General features: G+C 40.0%; 1 protein-coding gene across 7 annotated transcripts in view; it reads right to left on the reverse strand.

Moving 5' to 3' along the window:
* Positions 1-301: 301 nt before the first annotated feature.
* The window catches only part of sema5ba (sema domain, seven thrombospondin repeats (type 1 and type 1-like), transmembrane domain (TM) and short cytoplasmic domain, (semaphorin) 5Ba), a 96,400-nt gene continuing 79,678 nt past the window's right edge, over positions 302-17,023 (reverse strand). For 4 of the 7 annotated variants that reach the window (XM_083535841.1, XM_083535843.1, XM_083535842.1 and 1 more), the window contains 11 exons: positions 15,086-15,203; positions 14,756-14,937; positions 14,207-14,350; positions 13,720-13,867; positions 12,930-13,155; positions 10,948-11,160; positions 9,477-9,647; positions 7,580-7,714; positions 6,561-6,605; positions 5,397-5,602; positions 302-2,663 (listed from right to left, as the gene is read on the reverse strand). In XM_083535841.1, the coding sequence (XP_083391967.1) occupies positions 2,496-2,663; positions 5,397-5,602; positions 6,561-6,605; positions 7,580-7,714; positions 9,477-9,647; positions 10,948-11,160; positions 12,930-13,155; positions 13,720-13,867; positions 14,207-14,350; positions 14,756-14,937; positions 15,086-15,203 (1,756 nt within the window). In that variant the 3' untranslated portion in view covers positions 302-2,495. The remainder of the gene's footprint in view (positions 2,664-5,396; positions 5,603-6,560; positions 6,606-7,579; positions 7,715-9,476; positions 9,648-10,947; positions 11,161-12,929; positions 13,156-13,719; positions 13,868-14,206; positions 14,351-14,755; positions 14,938-15,085; positions 15,204-17,023) is intronic. The other 3 variants (XM_083535846.1, XM_083535844.1, XM_083535845.1) reach the window with 1 other exon arrangement.

The following is a 17,023-nucleotide window of genomic DNA, read 5'->3' on the forward strand; positions in this document are numbered from 1 at the left end:
ATCATTTACAATGTACAATATACAAAAATATAGAGTACCAAAAATTCACAGTGTCTAAAAGGCAGTGATTACAGTCTACATAACATATCTAACAGTACCAATGGGTCAGTTGCATAGAAGGGCACCAAGCCTTGTGGGGATGAAGCATCTCATTTTGTCAGCTTGCTCCTCGCCTGTTAAAAAACAGAGGTCAGACTGGGAGTAACAAGACTATATTCTGTGCACATTGGGCAATAATGTGAAACTCATGTTAGGTAAAGGTTGTCATTTTCCTATATATAAAATACATCATATTAAAACCATTTATTTTAATGTGGAACAAAAGGTACACTGTGCATTGGTGAATATGATACACTACTCAGCCTCAGTGTAGGTGGTTAATTGAAATCACAGCACACTCTAGGCCTTGTTACACAGATGCAAATGAACACTTGATTTTTATAGAGGCATTGGTGACATGACTCATGTCATTACCAGAGCAAAATAACTGTTTTTAATCTTTGCACTGTAGCACTGCGTTCTCCTAAATATTTTACTTTGCAGCTGGTTAAGATGCAATAGCACAGTTGGAGGTTTGAAGTTTTCAGAACCTCCCAAAACGATTCAACAAACTAGGAAGTTAGTCTCTGAATTAAACAGCAGTCACCTAATGGATGTGAATGAAGTTTTAAATTGGATTTTTACAAAGAGCTGGAGGAGTTCTGGTTGACTGCCATGGAGCAGGAGCACTAGACTCATTGACAAGCTCCATCCCCACATCGTGCCTATAGTTGGTATATACACACATACTATTTTACATCTATAAGGCTTGTAAAAAAAAGAAGAAAAAAAAAGTGTTAGCTTTACAATATACATTTACATTACACTAACTCTTATGTGTCATAGTGGGGCATTACCTATGTACAACTCAAGCACTCGTGCTTAGCTTAACTAAAGGTCACCACTGACAGCATTCCTTTGCAAGCATAATAAAAATAGCTTTGTTCTTGAATGCCCCTTAAGAAACCGAGCTTATTTTAAATAATATTGTCCCCTGACACGCTTCGTCATGTTCTTTTACCTTTTTATTGTCGCTTGTTCATGTAGACCTGAAGAGTGCATCAGATACTGGAAAGTAAAAACTAAAGAATGTGCATTCCTGCCTCATTATCTGCTTTAACACTGTACACATTTAAGCTTGGGCATTCCTTTTTAAGACACAAACCCACATACAAGTGCTTACTATATGTATGCATGGTTCTAATAACAAATTATAGCAGAGAAATTGTGCTAGATGTGATTAAATGAGGAAATGTTTGTGAATCAATCAATCGAGAGCTTGAACAAATGATGAATATTTTATAGTACAAGTAATGCTGTATAAATTAATGCCATATTTAAAAAATAATGATAATGAAGGTTAATTCTCTAAAGAATACAAAATAATACATCTAAATATAAGAAAATGAACAAAATCAGTATGTCCCATCAAATTGTAAATTCTTTAAATAAACCCTAATATCCATCTAGACTACTTAATTTCCAAACCATTTGCTCTTTAAAATCATATTTAAAAAAAAGTGCGAAGCTATCAGTTTTTCTATAATGTTTCATATTTAAAAAAACTATTGCCCAAGTTTGTTGTATTTAATACAACCATCAAGGCAATCCAAAAATTCAGAATTCAGAAGTATGAGTTCATATGAGATCCCAGGTCCAATGGAGCAAAGAATGAAGGGCCATAGTGGTCTTTAAAGCCCAGCAGCATTCATTATTTTCCTACTGCTTCTTCTCCAAACTCTTCTGAACAATGGCACTGAACATTGGACTCCATTCTCTGCATTTTTCACATAGCTGGCTGTCAGACTTTGCCATAGTGATTTCCTGACCAAAAAGGTTCAGTGTTGTCCATGCCAGATCAGTTCTGCATGTCTTCTTTAGTTGTAGATTGGTGAGAACTGTGTATGGTGAGAACCCACAACCTACAATAGGTTCTGGGGCATTCTTACAAAGACCTTGCAAGTTCTGGTCGTTCTTTTTTTTTTTTTAACCATATTTCTTTTTGTTCCTTTCTTGGTGCAATGTTTGCCAGTGTGGAGTCTTGAAACTGCCTGTTTTGGATTTCTCATAATGAGGTTTGGAAAGTGTGGAGTCAGCTTAAATAGTGGTCCTCTTTCATTCAGCCAGAAAAACGTTTCATTTAAAGATTAAAGATATCCCGAGATTCACAGAGATCGAGATTTAAATAATTGACATCAGTGTAGCTACACAATTGTACACGTTCCCAACGCAGGAATACCATCTGAAACACCATTAGCTGTGATTTAAATGACATGCTCAAATCCTCCATGGTGGGAGTGTAAGGAGTCATGCAAAATGATCCAGAGGAGCATCTATGCTCATCAGGTGCCAAGAATGCATGGTTGGAGCACATAATAAGAGTTTAAAATAAAAGCTCCGGACTGTCAGTGTTCACCATCACCATGGCAATATAGCTAACGAGTTGGACATGTGTCTCAGCTGGGGTTGTAGGTTCTGCAGGGTGAGGGTGAAGAGTCAGGCCGATAGTCATATTTTCCCAGCGGTGTGGGGTAATACGTGGTGGTGTAGACATTCGTCTGCTGAATTTGTGAAGGGAAGAAGTTGGTTCTTTCATCTGGCAGTAGGTTGTTCTTGTTTAATGTCTATAGTGAATAGAGAAAAAGAGGTCAGTTAGGAAAACCGACACACAGTATGAAAGATTATAACTTTGTGCTGATAGGTGAGAAGTGGTTACAGTCACCATAATCTCTTATGCATGGAAGCAGAAGACAGTTCAGGGTCATGAGTGTAAGCACAGTGTGCCTAATCCAGCTAGCACTATAAATATCGACAGCACCTCGGAATGATGTTCACAGCTGAGGATCTGAATAATTCAAAAGCAATAGACTAGCAGGCCATGGATGAAAGCAGAATATGAAAATTCTGGGGTGCTCTTGAGAAATGTAATTTATGTCAACAGCTCTGAAGCAACAGTATCTCAGTAATTGGGTGAGAAAAAGTGTGCAACGCTCAGTGGTGATTGTAATGACTCAACCTCCCTGCCTGCCTGTAAGCTTTTGAACAATCGCAATCATATGATGTAAAATGTAATAAATAGTAGTTTGTCTGCGTGTTGTGTGCTTAAAAATATCCCCAATTATAACCATATACACAAACAAGCACTTATCCCAGTGTCACAGGTGACTGCAAGGGGAAGGCTGGATTTATTGCTGATAGAACAGGAGTCACATCTGCACCACTTGTGATGAACAGCTGTGGTTTCATCTCACCTGTCTTAAGATCTGATTCTTCATTCTAATTATCGTGCGTCTCTCACCGGATGTTGATCATCACACTTGTCATTAATTCTGACTTATTACTTCGGATTCTCCTTTCTGCATACAGATACATCTAGAAGCACTTGTCTAACACTTTCAGGGCAGCTAAGATCATCTTACTCACATCCTCGCCTCGAATTCTTATAACGAGCTTAGAGTGAGCAGCGGGTACAGAGCAGATCGATGGAAGTCGTGGCAATAGTAGTACGCAGGTGTCAGAGCAAGGACAGGAGGTGGGGGGGAGTGAGCCGAGTCGGGCTAATTGGATGGGCTCGACAATCAGTCACAACCAGCTGTGGGACTGCACCGGCCGGCTGCTGCTTAAACAGTCTAATGGAGCCCATTAACAAAGACAGAGCATGTGCCAGGAGTTGGGAGAAGGGGCTAAACAAGGAGTCTCGGGCAGAGAGAAAAAAACAACTCTAATCGCTCTGCAATCACATGTCAAGAGATGCACTTTTCACACACAGTGATGGTCCCAATCCACCAGAAGTTTTATTCATCAAAGTTTGCTGCTGTTTCTGAATGTATTAAACTAAGACCATTACCCATGTGGTTGCCATTGTAAGAGATCTTTTGTCTAAATTGTAAAATAATTAATACCATGATGTATGAAGTCACACTGTCATGCAAATATAAATGAAAACAATATGCATTTTATATTTGTGTGTTATGAATGTTATGTCAGATAAGAATAAACAAATTCTCAAATCTGGTTAAATAATTGGTTCTACACATTGCATGGGCTTCATTTACAAAATTGGCAAGACATTGTTATATACAGAGAAGCAGTCCACAATGACTACTTTCAGAGAGAAAAGCTTCCATGGGAAGGTACAAAATGGTTAGAAAACCACTCACAGGAGAACGTATGGCTTGATTATTGGTGGAAAAAAGCACAATATGACAGGTGAAAATGACCACACTGGTCAATTTAAACCTCACTATGCTTGAGCTGCTCCATAAAACTGACATTTATGATAGCAAGGCCATTGGGTCTAATGAATACTAAACTTAGACCTTCACACAGTGGAATGGAATAATAAGGCCTTCGTCATTTTTTTGTTATTTTTCTAGCCCACACTGTCTTCTTTAAACACTGAGTCCAAATATCATGGGGAAAGAATAATTTTCTTTTATACATATAATAGAATTCATATATTTTTAGTATGGAACATAAACACAACATTTCAATTATTTTAATATTTGTCTTAAGCCCTAATAAAGCATATCTTTCTTTAAAAATAACCTAGCTCTTAGTTTTTAATGCTTAAAATTTGTGAAATCTTTCTGGATGGCAACTTAATGACATGACACACAGGTTATATTGCAACCCATATTGGGTGAGCTAAGAAAACAATACAGCACTACGTTTACCAATTCTACTATGTAAGAAAAACAATTATTATTTACAAGCTAATAAATTCCAATAGCTTCATTTCTTACAGCCCAACTTTGAGTTACGTTTTGAAGTCAAAAACAAAAAATAAAAAGAGTATCTCATAGACCATTTATTAACTTGAACCATGTTAGTTTTAAGCCCAAGTTGTCATACAGCTTATATAAATGTATGTATTACATAAATACGTACAGCTAGAAAACCCAGATATGGTTACTGAAAAAAACCCACAGTGCTTATATAATAAGCAGGATTCAAGCAGGGACACTGAGCTACCGAGGATTCTTACAAACAAATGATTGCAAATTAAAATTGTAATCACACACAAACACAAGTTACACTATATGACAAAAGATTTGGGGACACCTGACTAATATGTTGTGTTCTGTAAGGCCACCAGTATAATGAGGTGTAGTAAGAGATTTCTGTTTTCTCTGCTGTAATGTTACGTAATTTCTAATTTACACAGTGCCAAAGCATTCTTCATAACCCATTCCAACTGCTCTATCAAATATTAATGATTTTCTCAATAAGTTGTTACAACCTTAATTTGTTTTCTTCATTCACACATTCAGAACAATCAACCAGTCAACAGAGATATTCCTGGCTTTGAAGCTGTATTGTGGATAAGAACTTAAAAAATAAGCCGATGATCTCACCTTGAACTCCATGGGTGTGTATTTCTCATTCTTTGGCGTGGTGTTGCCCTTGTAGCTGAGGTGGTTAGGGGTGGTAGGGTGGATCACAGTAGACTCCTGTGAGGGTTTGTGGAAGCGCTGACAGTAGACATACACTAGGAATGACAACAGGCCTGCTCCCAGGAAACATGACACACCTGTCACTATCAGATGCAACAGTGTGAACCCTGGGGAAATAAGATGGCCAAGGTTAACCGAATAAGGGCATTCAAAAAGTTATTTGTCTACAAGAGTTTGAAATCGTCTGTTCACTGCTTTGCTTTTCCCACCTAGTCTGCTCATTCTGTGCAAAAAATAACTCTTAATAGATATACCAGGAAAAACTGACTACCATATCCCTCATTACTAGCTCAATATGTCATTACTATGTTCTTTTCAATGCAGATGTTAGAGAGTGTCAGAGTAACTCGAGCTGCAGGAAGACACAGTCTCCTGATTAGCAAGAGTGTGTGAAGAAGCAGTCATATCGCTGGCCAAGGCCATAATGAATGAGAATGATGAAGGAGATGGGGCCAGGCTGCAATTCTCTAATTGGCTGACGAGACACGTGAAAGAGCGCTGCTCATTGGGGATGCTGGGTAATGAGCTGCCCATGGTTGGCTCCAGTCGTTAAATGGAGAGAGCCCAAATTGGCATGGATATGACATCTCAAGGGCACTGCAGGATACCCAGAGTGGCCTGGATATGTGGCCTAAAAAGAACCAGGGTGCCAACCTTATGTATATTTAATCTGAAAGTGTGGGCATTACTGGCAGACCACAGAGTGTAGAGAATCGCCTCAGATCAAGAGCAGCGGAGCGTCGGGGTGTGAACGCTTGCATGCCGCCCTGTAGGTTCTACCTCCTCTTCCTCAACTCGCCTTCCAGCACTCATTTACATTACTAAGAGTCAAGAAATGGGAGGGAGAGAGAGAGAGGTTCCACCTAGCGAGTTTCCATTACGTCCGGAGGGCTGTATGAGAGAGAAGGGCTGCAAAAGCAGACACATTCACACATGCATACACACACATGCTTGCACACTGCAACAGTCCGCAGTACGCAAACACACATGCACCAGTGCGACGCAACATACACACAAAGACATTCTGTCTGATTTATATGAGAGGGGTATTGTTGATGTACTTACCCCCACAATGCTGGTCTTTATCATAGCCAGATGCAGGTAAAATCACTGGGAAGAGAGAAAAACAAACATGTTTATAACTTGTGAAATACAGACATGCAAGTACACAAACTGATTCTACTATTTTGGCTTATACTGCCAGAATGCCAATCACTGCTGTCCTCTGTTCACTCTTCTGAAAGGCAGCACTGCTGGAACCGGGCCAATATGAAGACGAGCAATGACAGTCAGAGAGACACATTCAGGTGCTGTGTGCAGAGAATCCGATATGAAGGAAAGAATCTCATAAAAGGATTTCTTGGTTATAGAGTGCAGCACAAGATTATTTAAGTTTTACCAATGAGCAGAAAGTGTGCATCATGTTTTTCCAATTTGGAGATTTTATTTAGTAATATAAAACAAAGATCATCGATTAGAGTAAACAAGTCAAGACCTGAATCTAAACTTGCTTGAAAGAGAGCATCTGAAATGTGTTATAATGCCAGTCCTTATTTATGCTTTTAAAGCTAAGCTCTGATTCGCACAAGTGTTATCTGTGTCTGTGGTGTGAGGCTGGAACTGTTTCAACTGAGATGCACAAATCTTCTTGATTTATTTATGGAGAAATTGCCTGAAAATCTCACAGGCCGAAAGACCTTATGATTTCAAACACTGGCCCTAAAATTGCAGTGAAATTAGATGTGAGCCTGCCTTGTGACATAACATTAATATTAATTACAGAGCCTAATTTACTTGATATTCTGCTCAGCTAACTCCTGCTGGAAATGTCAGCTCTCCACTAATAAAACCCTCTTCTACTTTTACTGAACAGACTGAAGAACCAGTGCAAGTAAACACATTAGTGCTAATCTTTCTTAATGGGTAAAAATATATATGGCTATTAAAATAGATACAACAGTGAATTACACCAATATCAATTGTCATCAAGAAGAAAAAAGGTTCGGGAACAAAATACTCATTATTTTTAAACAGGAATGTCAGTGTGACTTTAAGCACATTCAAATCTGTTTTTGATCGCTCACCAGGTATCTCATTGCAGTCTCTATACTGGGTGCTGTTTCCAACGCATGGAGAACCCTGATTCCCACACACCCTAGTACGTGACTGCAGGCCCAGATCATCACACGCAGACCACAAGCTCCAGGCCATCCAGCCACCTGCATAAAAAAAAAAAAAAAACATTTGATTACACATTTACAACTTTTAATATGCAGCAGGTCCCATAATTAAATAGCCAAATAATGAAATAGAACACCTTAAGAAGGCAGATATTGCAAAGTATTCTTAGAACAGATGCGTTTGTATCTGATGGAAATGGAATCAGCTTGAAGATTCATTTGATTCTGTTCTTAGATGACAAACCGCTAAGCAGCTACAAAGTTTACAACCCAGAAGCAGAGTCAGCAGTGACAAAAGACAAACGCGAGACAGGAGTTTAAGAGGTGACATCTAAAATCTACATCTTAAGCTGTTTGCTGACATGAAATATTTTCAGCCATCGTGGAAAGCAGCCTCCTTGTTTAATAATGATGCTGAGCGGTGCAGATAATTGCTACATCCATCTCTTTATTTACCTCAATCAAACAAAGTGTTTGCTTAGCAAAGTCAGGGGGAGAGGAAATAAGGAACAAGTGGCATTGATGGACTTCGACTGTGTATCTTAATATACAGGCTGCCTCTACACCTGCCCTGTGCTCACTCTTGCTCCCAAAACATCTTTAATCATGCCATGCTAAAATGAAATGTGTGCAGCTTCTGTATTTCTACTGGAGCCTGATTGAGAGCCTGCAAGGGTCTTCAATCTGAAGGACTAGGTGTTCTGTGATCACCAGGCCAGCGCTGTAGGATATGAGTGAATGAAGGAAAACAGGCACTTAGATGTTTTATTGATCTGTGTGCATATGTGTTTATAAGGTATGGATGCTATGGCAAAAAATTATTCCACAATCATTTTAATAACATTTTCCAAATAGTATGTAGGAAAGCATGTTTCATTATGTTTCATTTACATAGTAATGTGTATAAAAAAATCATTATAAAGAATTTATTTAGTTTCGAATTACACATTTTTTTTGCATATAATTATATAAAATTATACAACTGGTAAAAAAAAAAAAAAAAAACAGGTTAAACATGGTGGAGAACTGTGGACTCATTCACAGTTATTCAAAACACATTTGCTAACCGTGATGTGTCAGATGTGCCTTGTGAAACCATTTATCACTAAATTGACATCAGTCGACCCTATTTTCTGCAAAAGAAAACCGTTTTGTAAAGCGGTAATTAATTTTAAGTTTATATCTTTAAAAATTGCCATTCTTGATATATTTAGAATGGCTGGGTAGGCATTCAGTCTTGAATGTGTTTCTAACCGCACGGAATGGAATGGTTTTGCAATGCATCGATGCATTCAAGGAATAATAAGTGTGGTTCAAAAAAGTAGTAGTGTATAAGAGATAAACTGGAGTGATAAATACAAAAGGTGTTCTTTTTTTTTAGGGAAAATGCTTGCATTTGCACATTCCAAGAGTAGCTCACTTCATTTTTATTTATTTTTTACTTCTCCTGAGCTGTTTTTAAACAGAAAAAACACTGTTCAACAGTGCAGAGCATAATTACACACACACATACACACACACAGACAAAAGGTATCTCTGTATCTGAAAGACGTTTTTAATGATCTGCTCACAGCAGTGGGAATTGTTCTATGGAGCTGGCAGATGGTGTAATTCTTTGAGTTGATACAAATGGATGGACATAGAAAAAACACAATCTGAAACATCCATATCTGATCTTGTGCATACAGGTGGAGGCGCTCTGTATTTTCACTGACTTATCAGGACCTGTGGCTCACAGTTGGCTATCACTTTAGGCAGTGAGTCAGTTTTGCTTTGTTGCTGGTCCTGATGATAGGCTTACCCTGGCAGGTGTGTGTGTTACACAGAGCCTCCTCTGTATGCAGCCCGATGCAGATGTCCCCTCCATGGGCGGGCGCGGGGCTTGTGCATGTGCGCGTTCGCTGGTAGTGCCCGCCACCGCAGGGCACCGTACACTGTGACCATGACGACCAGCAAGACCAGGCACCTTTCACTGAACAGACCAGACACACATACACGACACACACAAGCACAGGACGTTCAGGCAAGCAGGGAGACACAAACAACAGGACATGTGAATAAGCAGACACACACACAGTGCAAACAGGATGCAGCCAACGAGCACAGAGACGCAAACCAACAAGCAGGCAAAACTCAACAGACGGAGTAGTCTGATACAACTGCAGTGCTGACAGACAAACATGTGCTATGAGATGTAATGGAGATGCAGGCACAGTAGAGCAGCCATAGGTCTGGTTTTGCTGCTCAGCACTCTTCATTAGTCTACTGCAGCACTGTCCACACCTGTGGCTCACCATTAGAGCACTAACACTATGGCTTCACCTGTCCACAGTAAGTGCTAGTGGTATTTCTGCTCCTGTAAGAAGTTGCTAGAATCCTTTGTTGATGTTTCATCATCTTGATGGAATGGAAAGAGAACGGGAGAGGGGATGGAGGGGGAGGGCAGCTTTATCTGCCTGCAGTGGAAAACTCGATTTCCTCTAGTGGATTAGAGAGGAGACATGGGCCACAAAAAACTGTAAGGTGATGACCCTCAGTAAAAGACCAACACACAGCACATATAGTACTGAGGTCTGATAAAGGGGATAGAGAACAACATTTTGTAAAATTCTTTTGAAGCCTCGTAATCATTATCGCATCTCTTAAAACTATAACTTTAACTTATGGCTTGTGAATATTAACTAAATGTATATATCTACAGATGTCATACATTTTAATGATTATGATGGATTTTGATAGAGGTACAAGAAGGGCTACAGCATCACATAAAAAACTGCATCTATACGTCACACAGATTATTATTTCTTAAACACAAGCACCTAAAATCAATTGATAATACATATTTTATATCAATTAATGTAAAAAATACTCTAAATCCTATGTTTTTTCCTATTTTAAGTTTGTCCCCATACCAACTACAGATTTCCCTATTTCAGTTCAGTTCTCTACAAATAATAGATCAAAATTAAATTTTTTATTATATTTTTTAATATATAGAATTTTTATTTATTTATTTATTTTTATCTTCAATGACTCTCTCTCTTGTCAGTCAATGACATTACAAGCCAGGACATGACAAAAAAAAATGTAGGGTTCTGACCACAGACCTCTGGAACCAGTGGAAGCATTATCTCAGCCAGCCATTAGCTAATGAACTCAGTAATATATTTGGACTCAGAAACTGATTTACCAACCTGACTGATAAAGGGAAAAGAAAAACCACTTGGAGCCGTGGGTGTATGTGTGTGTGTATGTTGGTATGTGTGTGTTACCAGGACATGGCTGGGGATTGCAGTCCTGGTACTCTACAGGAGATCCTCTACAGGCATTGGGAGAATTCTTGCCATCCGTGCCAGCGCAGGTGCGTTTGCGGGAACGATATCCTTTAGCACACTCCTGACTGCAAGAAGTCCATGACTCCCATAATGACCAACTGGAGCTGGTGAGTCTCACCCCAGGAGTCCTGAGAAGTTCATCCACAAGAACTGCAACATACACACCATATACATATGAATTTTTGAAGTTGACCCTAAATCATCTCTAAATACATTTATCATGTATAAAAATCACAGCATCTTCAACTCAGCCACCTCCAGCTCTGCCTCCTGTCTTTTAGTCAATCGGCGCATGTTTTATGTTTTAAACTTCCCCATTTATGCAGGCTTTGGACCAGCACTAAGAATGCACTGGCTTGTGCAACCCTGATGGCTGGGTTGGAAGTATACAACTTTATATTTGAATTTGTATGACAATATCATAGGTGGTATAGTGGCACAAAGTGGCAGTCTCATACAGTACATTCAAATCTCCTATGTCAATCCTGTACAGGCTATTTAAGGTCTGTGCAAATGTTTGCAGGTTCTGTCTTTGTGAGGTTCTCAAAGGGGTTCTCTGGTTTCCTGAATATTGTTCTTAATCCTGAGTATAATGAAGTGGCTAGTTAAGATAAATATTATATTTACAGATTCTACATTTCTATTTTAAATAACAAAAATTTTGCCAAAGGTTTGACAACTGGTCATAAGTATGGTATGTACTTTTTCAACATTGCATTCCACATTTAGTCCCAATTTGCTCTTATAGTTCTTTCCACTCTTCTGGGAAAATATTCCACTGGAATTTGGATTGTGCTTGTGGAGATTTGTACTCATTCGGCATGCAGACCAATTCATCCCAAAGGTGTTCAATAGGGTTGATATCAGAGCTCTGTAGCAGGAGACCTTTCACTCCAACCCATGCAAAGTATATCTTCATGTTGTTTGCTTTGTGCACAGGGGCAATGTCATGCTGGAAAAAGTTTGGGTCTCCTAGTTCAAGTGAAGGGAAAATATCATGCTACTGCCCTGTACAACTGTGTGCCTTCAGTTTTGGGATAACAATTTTGGGGGAAAAACATATAGCTGGAAAAGTAAGGTGTTTTTCCATATAGTGTAAGTGTAAAATATCTTGACTAATAATGTGACTGTTTTTCTGTAAAATTCAGTAAAACTGAGTCAAATGCAAATATTAAAAATATAGCATTTCCCCTATTGCATTCTCTGTCCCACATTCCTAATGGTTGAAGACCTTACCTCTAATTTATAACATATAAGTCATGGCTCAAAACTTACTGGCATTTTCATTAGTAATTCAAGGTTGGCGAGGGCACCTAGTCATGCAATGTTTTACTGCATTTCCGACAGAACACAAGCTGATCTGTCCAACCACCTACACATTGAGCTATCTTTTCACCATAGCTCCACACTCCCCCTAATGCACTAAATGCATAGTGTCAAGTATGGCCCACTTCCTCCTGACTTCTGGCAGGAATTTATAGTTAATCGATGTGTGGGCTGACACCCATAACATGGATGGTCACTGAACTGTGTTTCTTGGTTGTCACCTGAGTGGAGAATATGCTTCACATTCACACACTGTATATTCCCTAGATAAAGATACAGGCAAAGCTACTAAAAGCAGACAGAAGACATTGAGATGGATCTATGGTTAAATCTACTCTGGTGACATAGACTAATGCAGTGAACACTTTCAAGGCAGGCTGTTTTTTTCACTTTGAAAAAGTTGAGAATGAGAATGAAGCGTACGTAGCTCCCAGGAGTCATAGGAAATTACTAGTCAGAGTAGGATCTCCATAATCTGTTCTCTAGAGTATTAAACAATAAAAACAGCATAGCATTTCTCACTTTACAAGGTCTCGGTTAGCTGATGTGTGTGAGATATAGGAGACAGAATTGTTCATGACATCAGTACTCACAGTCCGTGTCACAGGTGACAGTGCCATCGTTGGGGCAGAAGCGTGTCTCCACCTTCCTTTTACCCAGCTGGAGTTCGTGTGGATCTGCCAGCTGTGCCCTGCAAATGTAGCGTACCCTCTGCTCCTGCCGTGCGCCACCTTGAGTTACATTAACTGGCACCCATGGTGTCCAAGGAGTGTTCCGCCTCACCTCAGGACATGACTCTAGATTACAGGCCTGGTATTCCTACAGAATTAGATACGGACAGGGAGGTTACCAGTGTTTCGAAGTGCAAAGCGTTCAGTTCATTTATCTTGCTCCCAGTGGACAATCATTAAGTTAAACGAGAAATATTGTCGCTCAGGGGGTGCTGAGTCATGTGTGGAAACGATTACAGATTGAAAGCTCACTACCACACATTCTGGGGAGGTGTTTTAGCTTCTTGTGAAGAACTCAATTTAATTTTTAACAAATTAAATAACATCTGAAGTAAATGAAGTGCATGTATTGCAGCTCTTCAGGCTGTAACTAATTTATCACATTGTCCTGTGTTTGGTTTGCTCATCATAGACTACAGGTACTGTACATTCCCCGATTTCAGTCCGCCGTTGAAATATGTCTAGGAAAATGTGCTTTGCTAGTGAATGTACAGTTGGATTTTCACTCAATGTGTTCAGGGACTGCGCACATCCACTTTTAGAGAGCCTCAGGGATATCACGGACAGACAACGTTTCAGAAAGCTAAATCCCAGCCGGAAATCATGTGAAACAGGAAAAAAGAGAAAATGTGTAAGACTGAGAATCATGTACCAGTGCGCATCCTGGACAGCTGTTTCCATTCTCACAATTCCTGGAGCGAGAATGCACTCCTCCCCCACACTCGGCACTGCACTTAGACCAGGGTGACCATGAAGACCAGAAAACTGGCTGAGGACAGGAAACCTTCTCGTTGCAAAACCTAGAAAAGAAGGTGGATTACTCGCATCAACTTATTACTGTGCCCTTTTTTCACAACATAACATAAAACAGACGACAAAATGATCACTTCAAAAAATATATATGTATACAGTATTCTTCCCAGCATTCCAACATCAGAAGAAACTGAATACTGAAATCATCAGAAAATAGTCTGGCCTAATGTTACATCATAGATTTCACTGAGTATTTAGGTGTTGTGAAATCAGCGGTACAACATTTTATTCCATCAGTATCCTCCAACCTTACTGTATTCATTCTCTGAGTGCAGATGAGTGTGTAGGATAGTGGGAGGGAAAACTCTAGTTTCTCTATCTCTCACCTCTGTTCTCTGGCTTGGCCCACGCACACTCGGCCACCGTGTCTGGGTGAGGGGTTGTTGCAGGATCTCTGACGCACCTCGAAGCCAATCTCACAGCTGGTGCTGCACTGACCCCATGATGACCATGGAGTCCAGCCACCATTCCTAAGAGAAGACACAGTGAACTTTTTTTTTTTCTTTCCCAGAATGTCTAATGTGCCATAGTGCGTGAAGAAGAGTTCTGCTTTGATAAGATATGTTTCAATGTGCAAATGCATTCCCTTAATTTGCTTAAGTGCCTTGCTACCGTGTAGCACTTCTCAGAAATTAATTGCCACTTCCTAGGCATACACTATTTTAATTTTGTCACCTCGCATTTAATCTTACATAACTTTGTCTTAGCCACTCTTACGCAGAGTACAGCTTCTGTGTGCACAAATTATCGAAGCACTTTAAAGGGCAATTCTTTGGTAAGACTGGGCAAAGTCAATTCAGTATAAGGAAAACAGAATGAAATGCACATCATATGCTGAAGTACACTTTAGCAGTAAAGACTAAAACTGTGCTTACCTTGAACAATTGGCCACTTCAATGGTAGGACCCTCACACATTTTCCCACCACAGAGAGGAGGAGGGCTGTCACATGCTCTGGAACGACAAAGGCAAGCACTGGTACCATCGCCATCATCGTGGTTGCAAGGCTGCCACTGGGTCCAGGGCCCATAGGCACCATCTGTAGTTTGGTTACGCATCTGGAATAAGATATGTATTTTTATGAAAAAGGAGGATCATGAAAATAAGTGAAACTTCTACCAAAAAGAATTGAGTCTGCAGAGCAGAGAATGATTCAATTAATGTAGTGAGCCACACTTCATGCATCAACAGGTGCTGAACTCTTACTGGGCATGCAGTGATGTTCTGGAACCATTGGCTCATGTTGGAGCTATCCTCAATTGTGGTGCAGCGTCGCTGCTTTTTATCCCAGCCACAATAGGGGTCTCTAGCACCCAAACACATCCTGGACAACAAAGATGAAAAATACATTTGGTGAACAAATACACTGATCAGGCATAACTTATTGGCCACCGATCAAGCAAAACATTATGACCACCTGCCTAATATTGTGTTGGTCCCCCTTTTGCTGCCAAAACAGTTCTAACCCGTTGAGCATTAACAGCAGTAACTTCTTCAGCAATTTAAGCTACAGGAGCTTGTCTGCTGGATCAGACCACACGGACAAGCCTTCGCTCCACATGTGCATCAATGAGCCTCGGCCGCCCATGACCCTGTCGCCGGTTCACCACTGTTCCTTCCCTGGACCACTTTTGATAGATCTTGACCACTGCAGACCAGGAACATCCCACAAGAGCTGCAGTTTTGGAGATGCTTTGACCCAGTCGTCTTGTCAAACACACTCAAATCCTTCTGCTTGCTAATCTTTCCTACACATCAACTTTGAGGACAAAATGTTCACTTGCTATTTAATATATCCCTCTCACTGACAGGTGCCATGATGAAGAGATAATCAGTGTTATTCACTTTACCGGTCATAATGTTATAAGGTCATAATGAAATGCCTGGTCGGGGTAAATATTCAATTTCATCCAACTAAACACTTAACGCTAAAGATTCAAACACCCAATCTTAGATGTATGTGTTTCAAGAAGAGGTTAGCAAGATTTGATATATTCCCACTGTGAAACAAAGATTAAATATTTAAGGTGGTGAAAAAAGCAGTGTAATGAGGTGTGATTAAATCAAAACTAATTAATGAACCTAAGGCATAAGAGTCAAATAGGGTGCAGGATTGCAGGGTAGCGTGGCAGTAAACCCAAGAGCAAATACCGTGCCCCAGCTGAACCATTAGCTTGAAAAACTCTTATTTTGGCACAAGCAGATCGTTTTGTTTGCACTGACTGGCTAGTGCTTCAATCTTGAGATTGGGAAAACAAACAGTGTTTAAGAGTGAATGCCAGTAAAGGAAGAATTCTGAACGGAGTGCAAACACAGCTGGTCAAAGGTACAGAATCTCTGAACAATATGAGTTCTTCTACAGTTTACTAACGTTTGCTAATGATCCTGTCTCTTTATTTAAATATAAAATCCGAGCCTCTTATATACTATTTATACATATAAAGGCAGATGCGGAAACAGTATATAATCAGACTGTTCACCAGACAAAGTTAGGATAGTTTCTACACTCATCCTGATGAAGGTCACATGAGTTTATCTGTCCATCTTTCTCTTTTGCTGAGACCGCCTCCTGTGTTGGTTGGAGGGTTGCACTAACATGTGTAAGGCATAATTAAATAACGCTGTTCCTGTCAGTTAAGAACATCTTGGGGAAGTAAGGGAATAATGATGGCTATGTGGTGCCAAAGGCTCAATTACCCCCAGTTACCAAAGGTAGACAGGCAAGCCCACAGGGCGCTAACCTGCAAGCTAAACCCATTTAAGCGAGAAGTTGGTGCCTGTCTTATTAATTACAGAAGAGAAATCCACTCCCATGAACCGGTGGCTCTGAGCACCAGCCAACCATTTAAGCTCTTAAGACTGCGAAAATGCAGCAGCTCAGGGGGAATGCTGAGTTGACATTTTTAACTGGGGAGCCAGTTCATGGATAGCCAAATGGACACACAAGCAGCTTAGTGCACGTGCAGGCCATGACTAGGCTCAGCCATCTGCAAACTGACTTTCTGAAAAGAATTAAAGGCCAGACTGTAAAATGCATGTATCCACCTGCAATTCAGATCTGAGAAGGAAAGTTTGTGCATACACAAGAGTAAATACAAATGTTTCATCTCTGCCCTGTAAAAAATGCTGCCACTGGGAAAAGAA

The sequence above is a fragment of the Silurus aristotelis genome (assembly GCF_946808225.1).
Source record: "Silurus aristotelis genome assembly, chromosome: 3".
Classification (NCBI taxonomy): Eukaryota; Metazoa; Chordata; class Actinopteri; order Siluriformes; family Siluridae; genus Silurus; species Silurus aristotelis.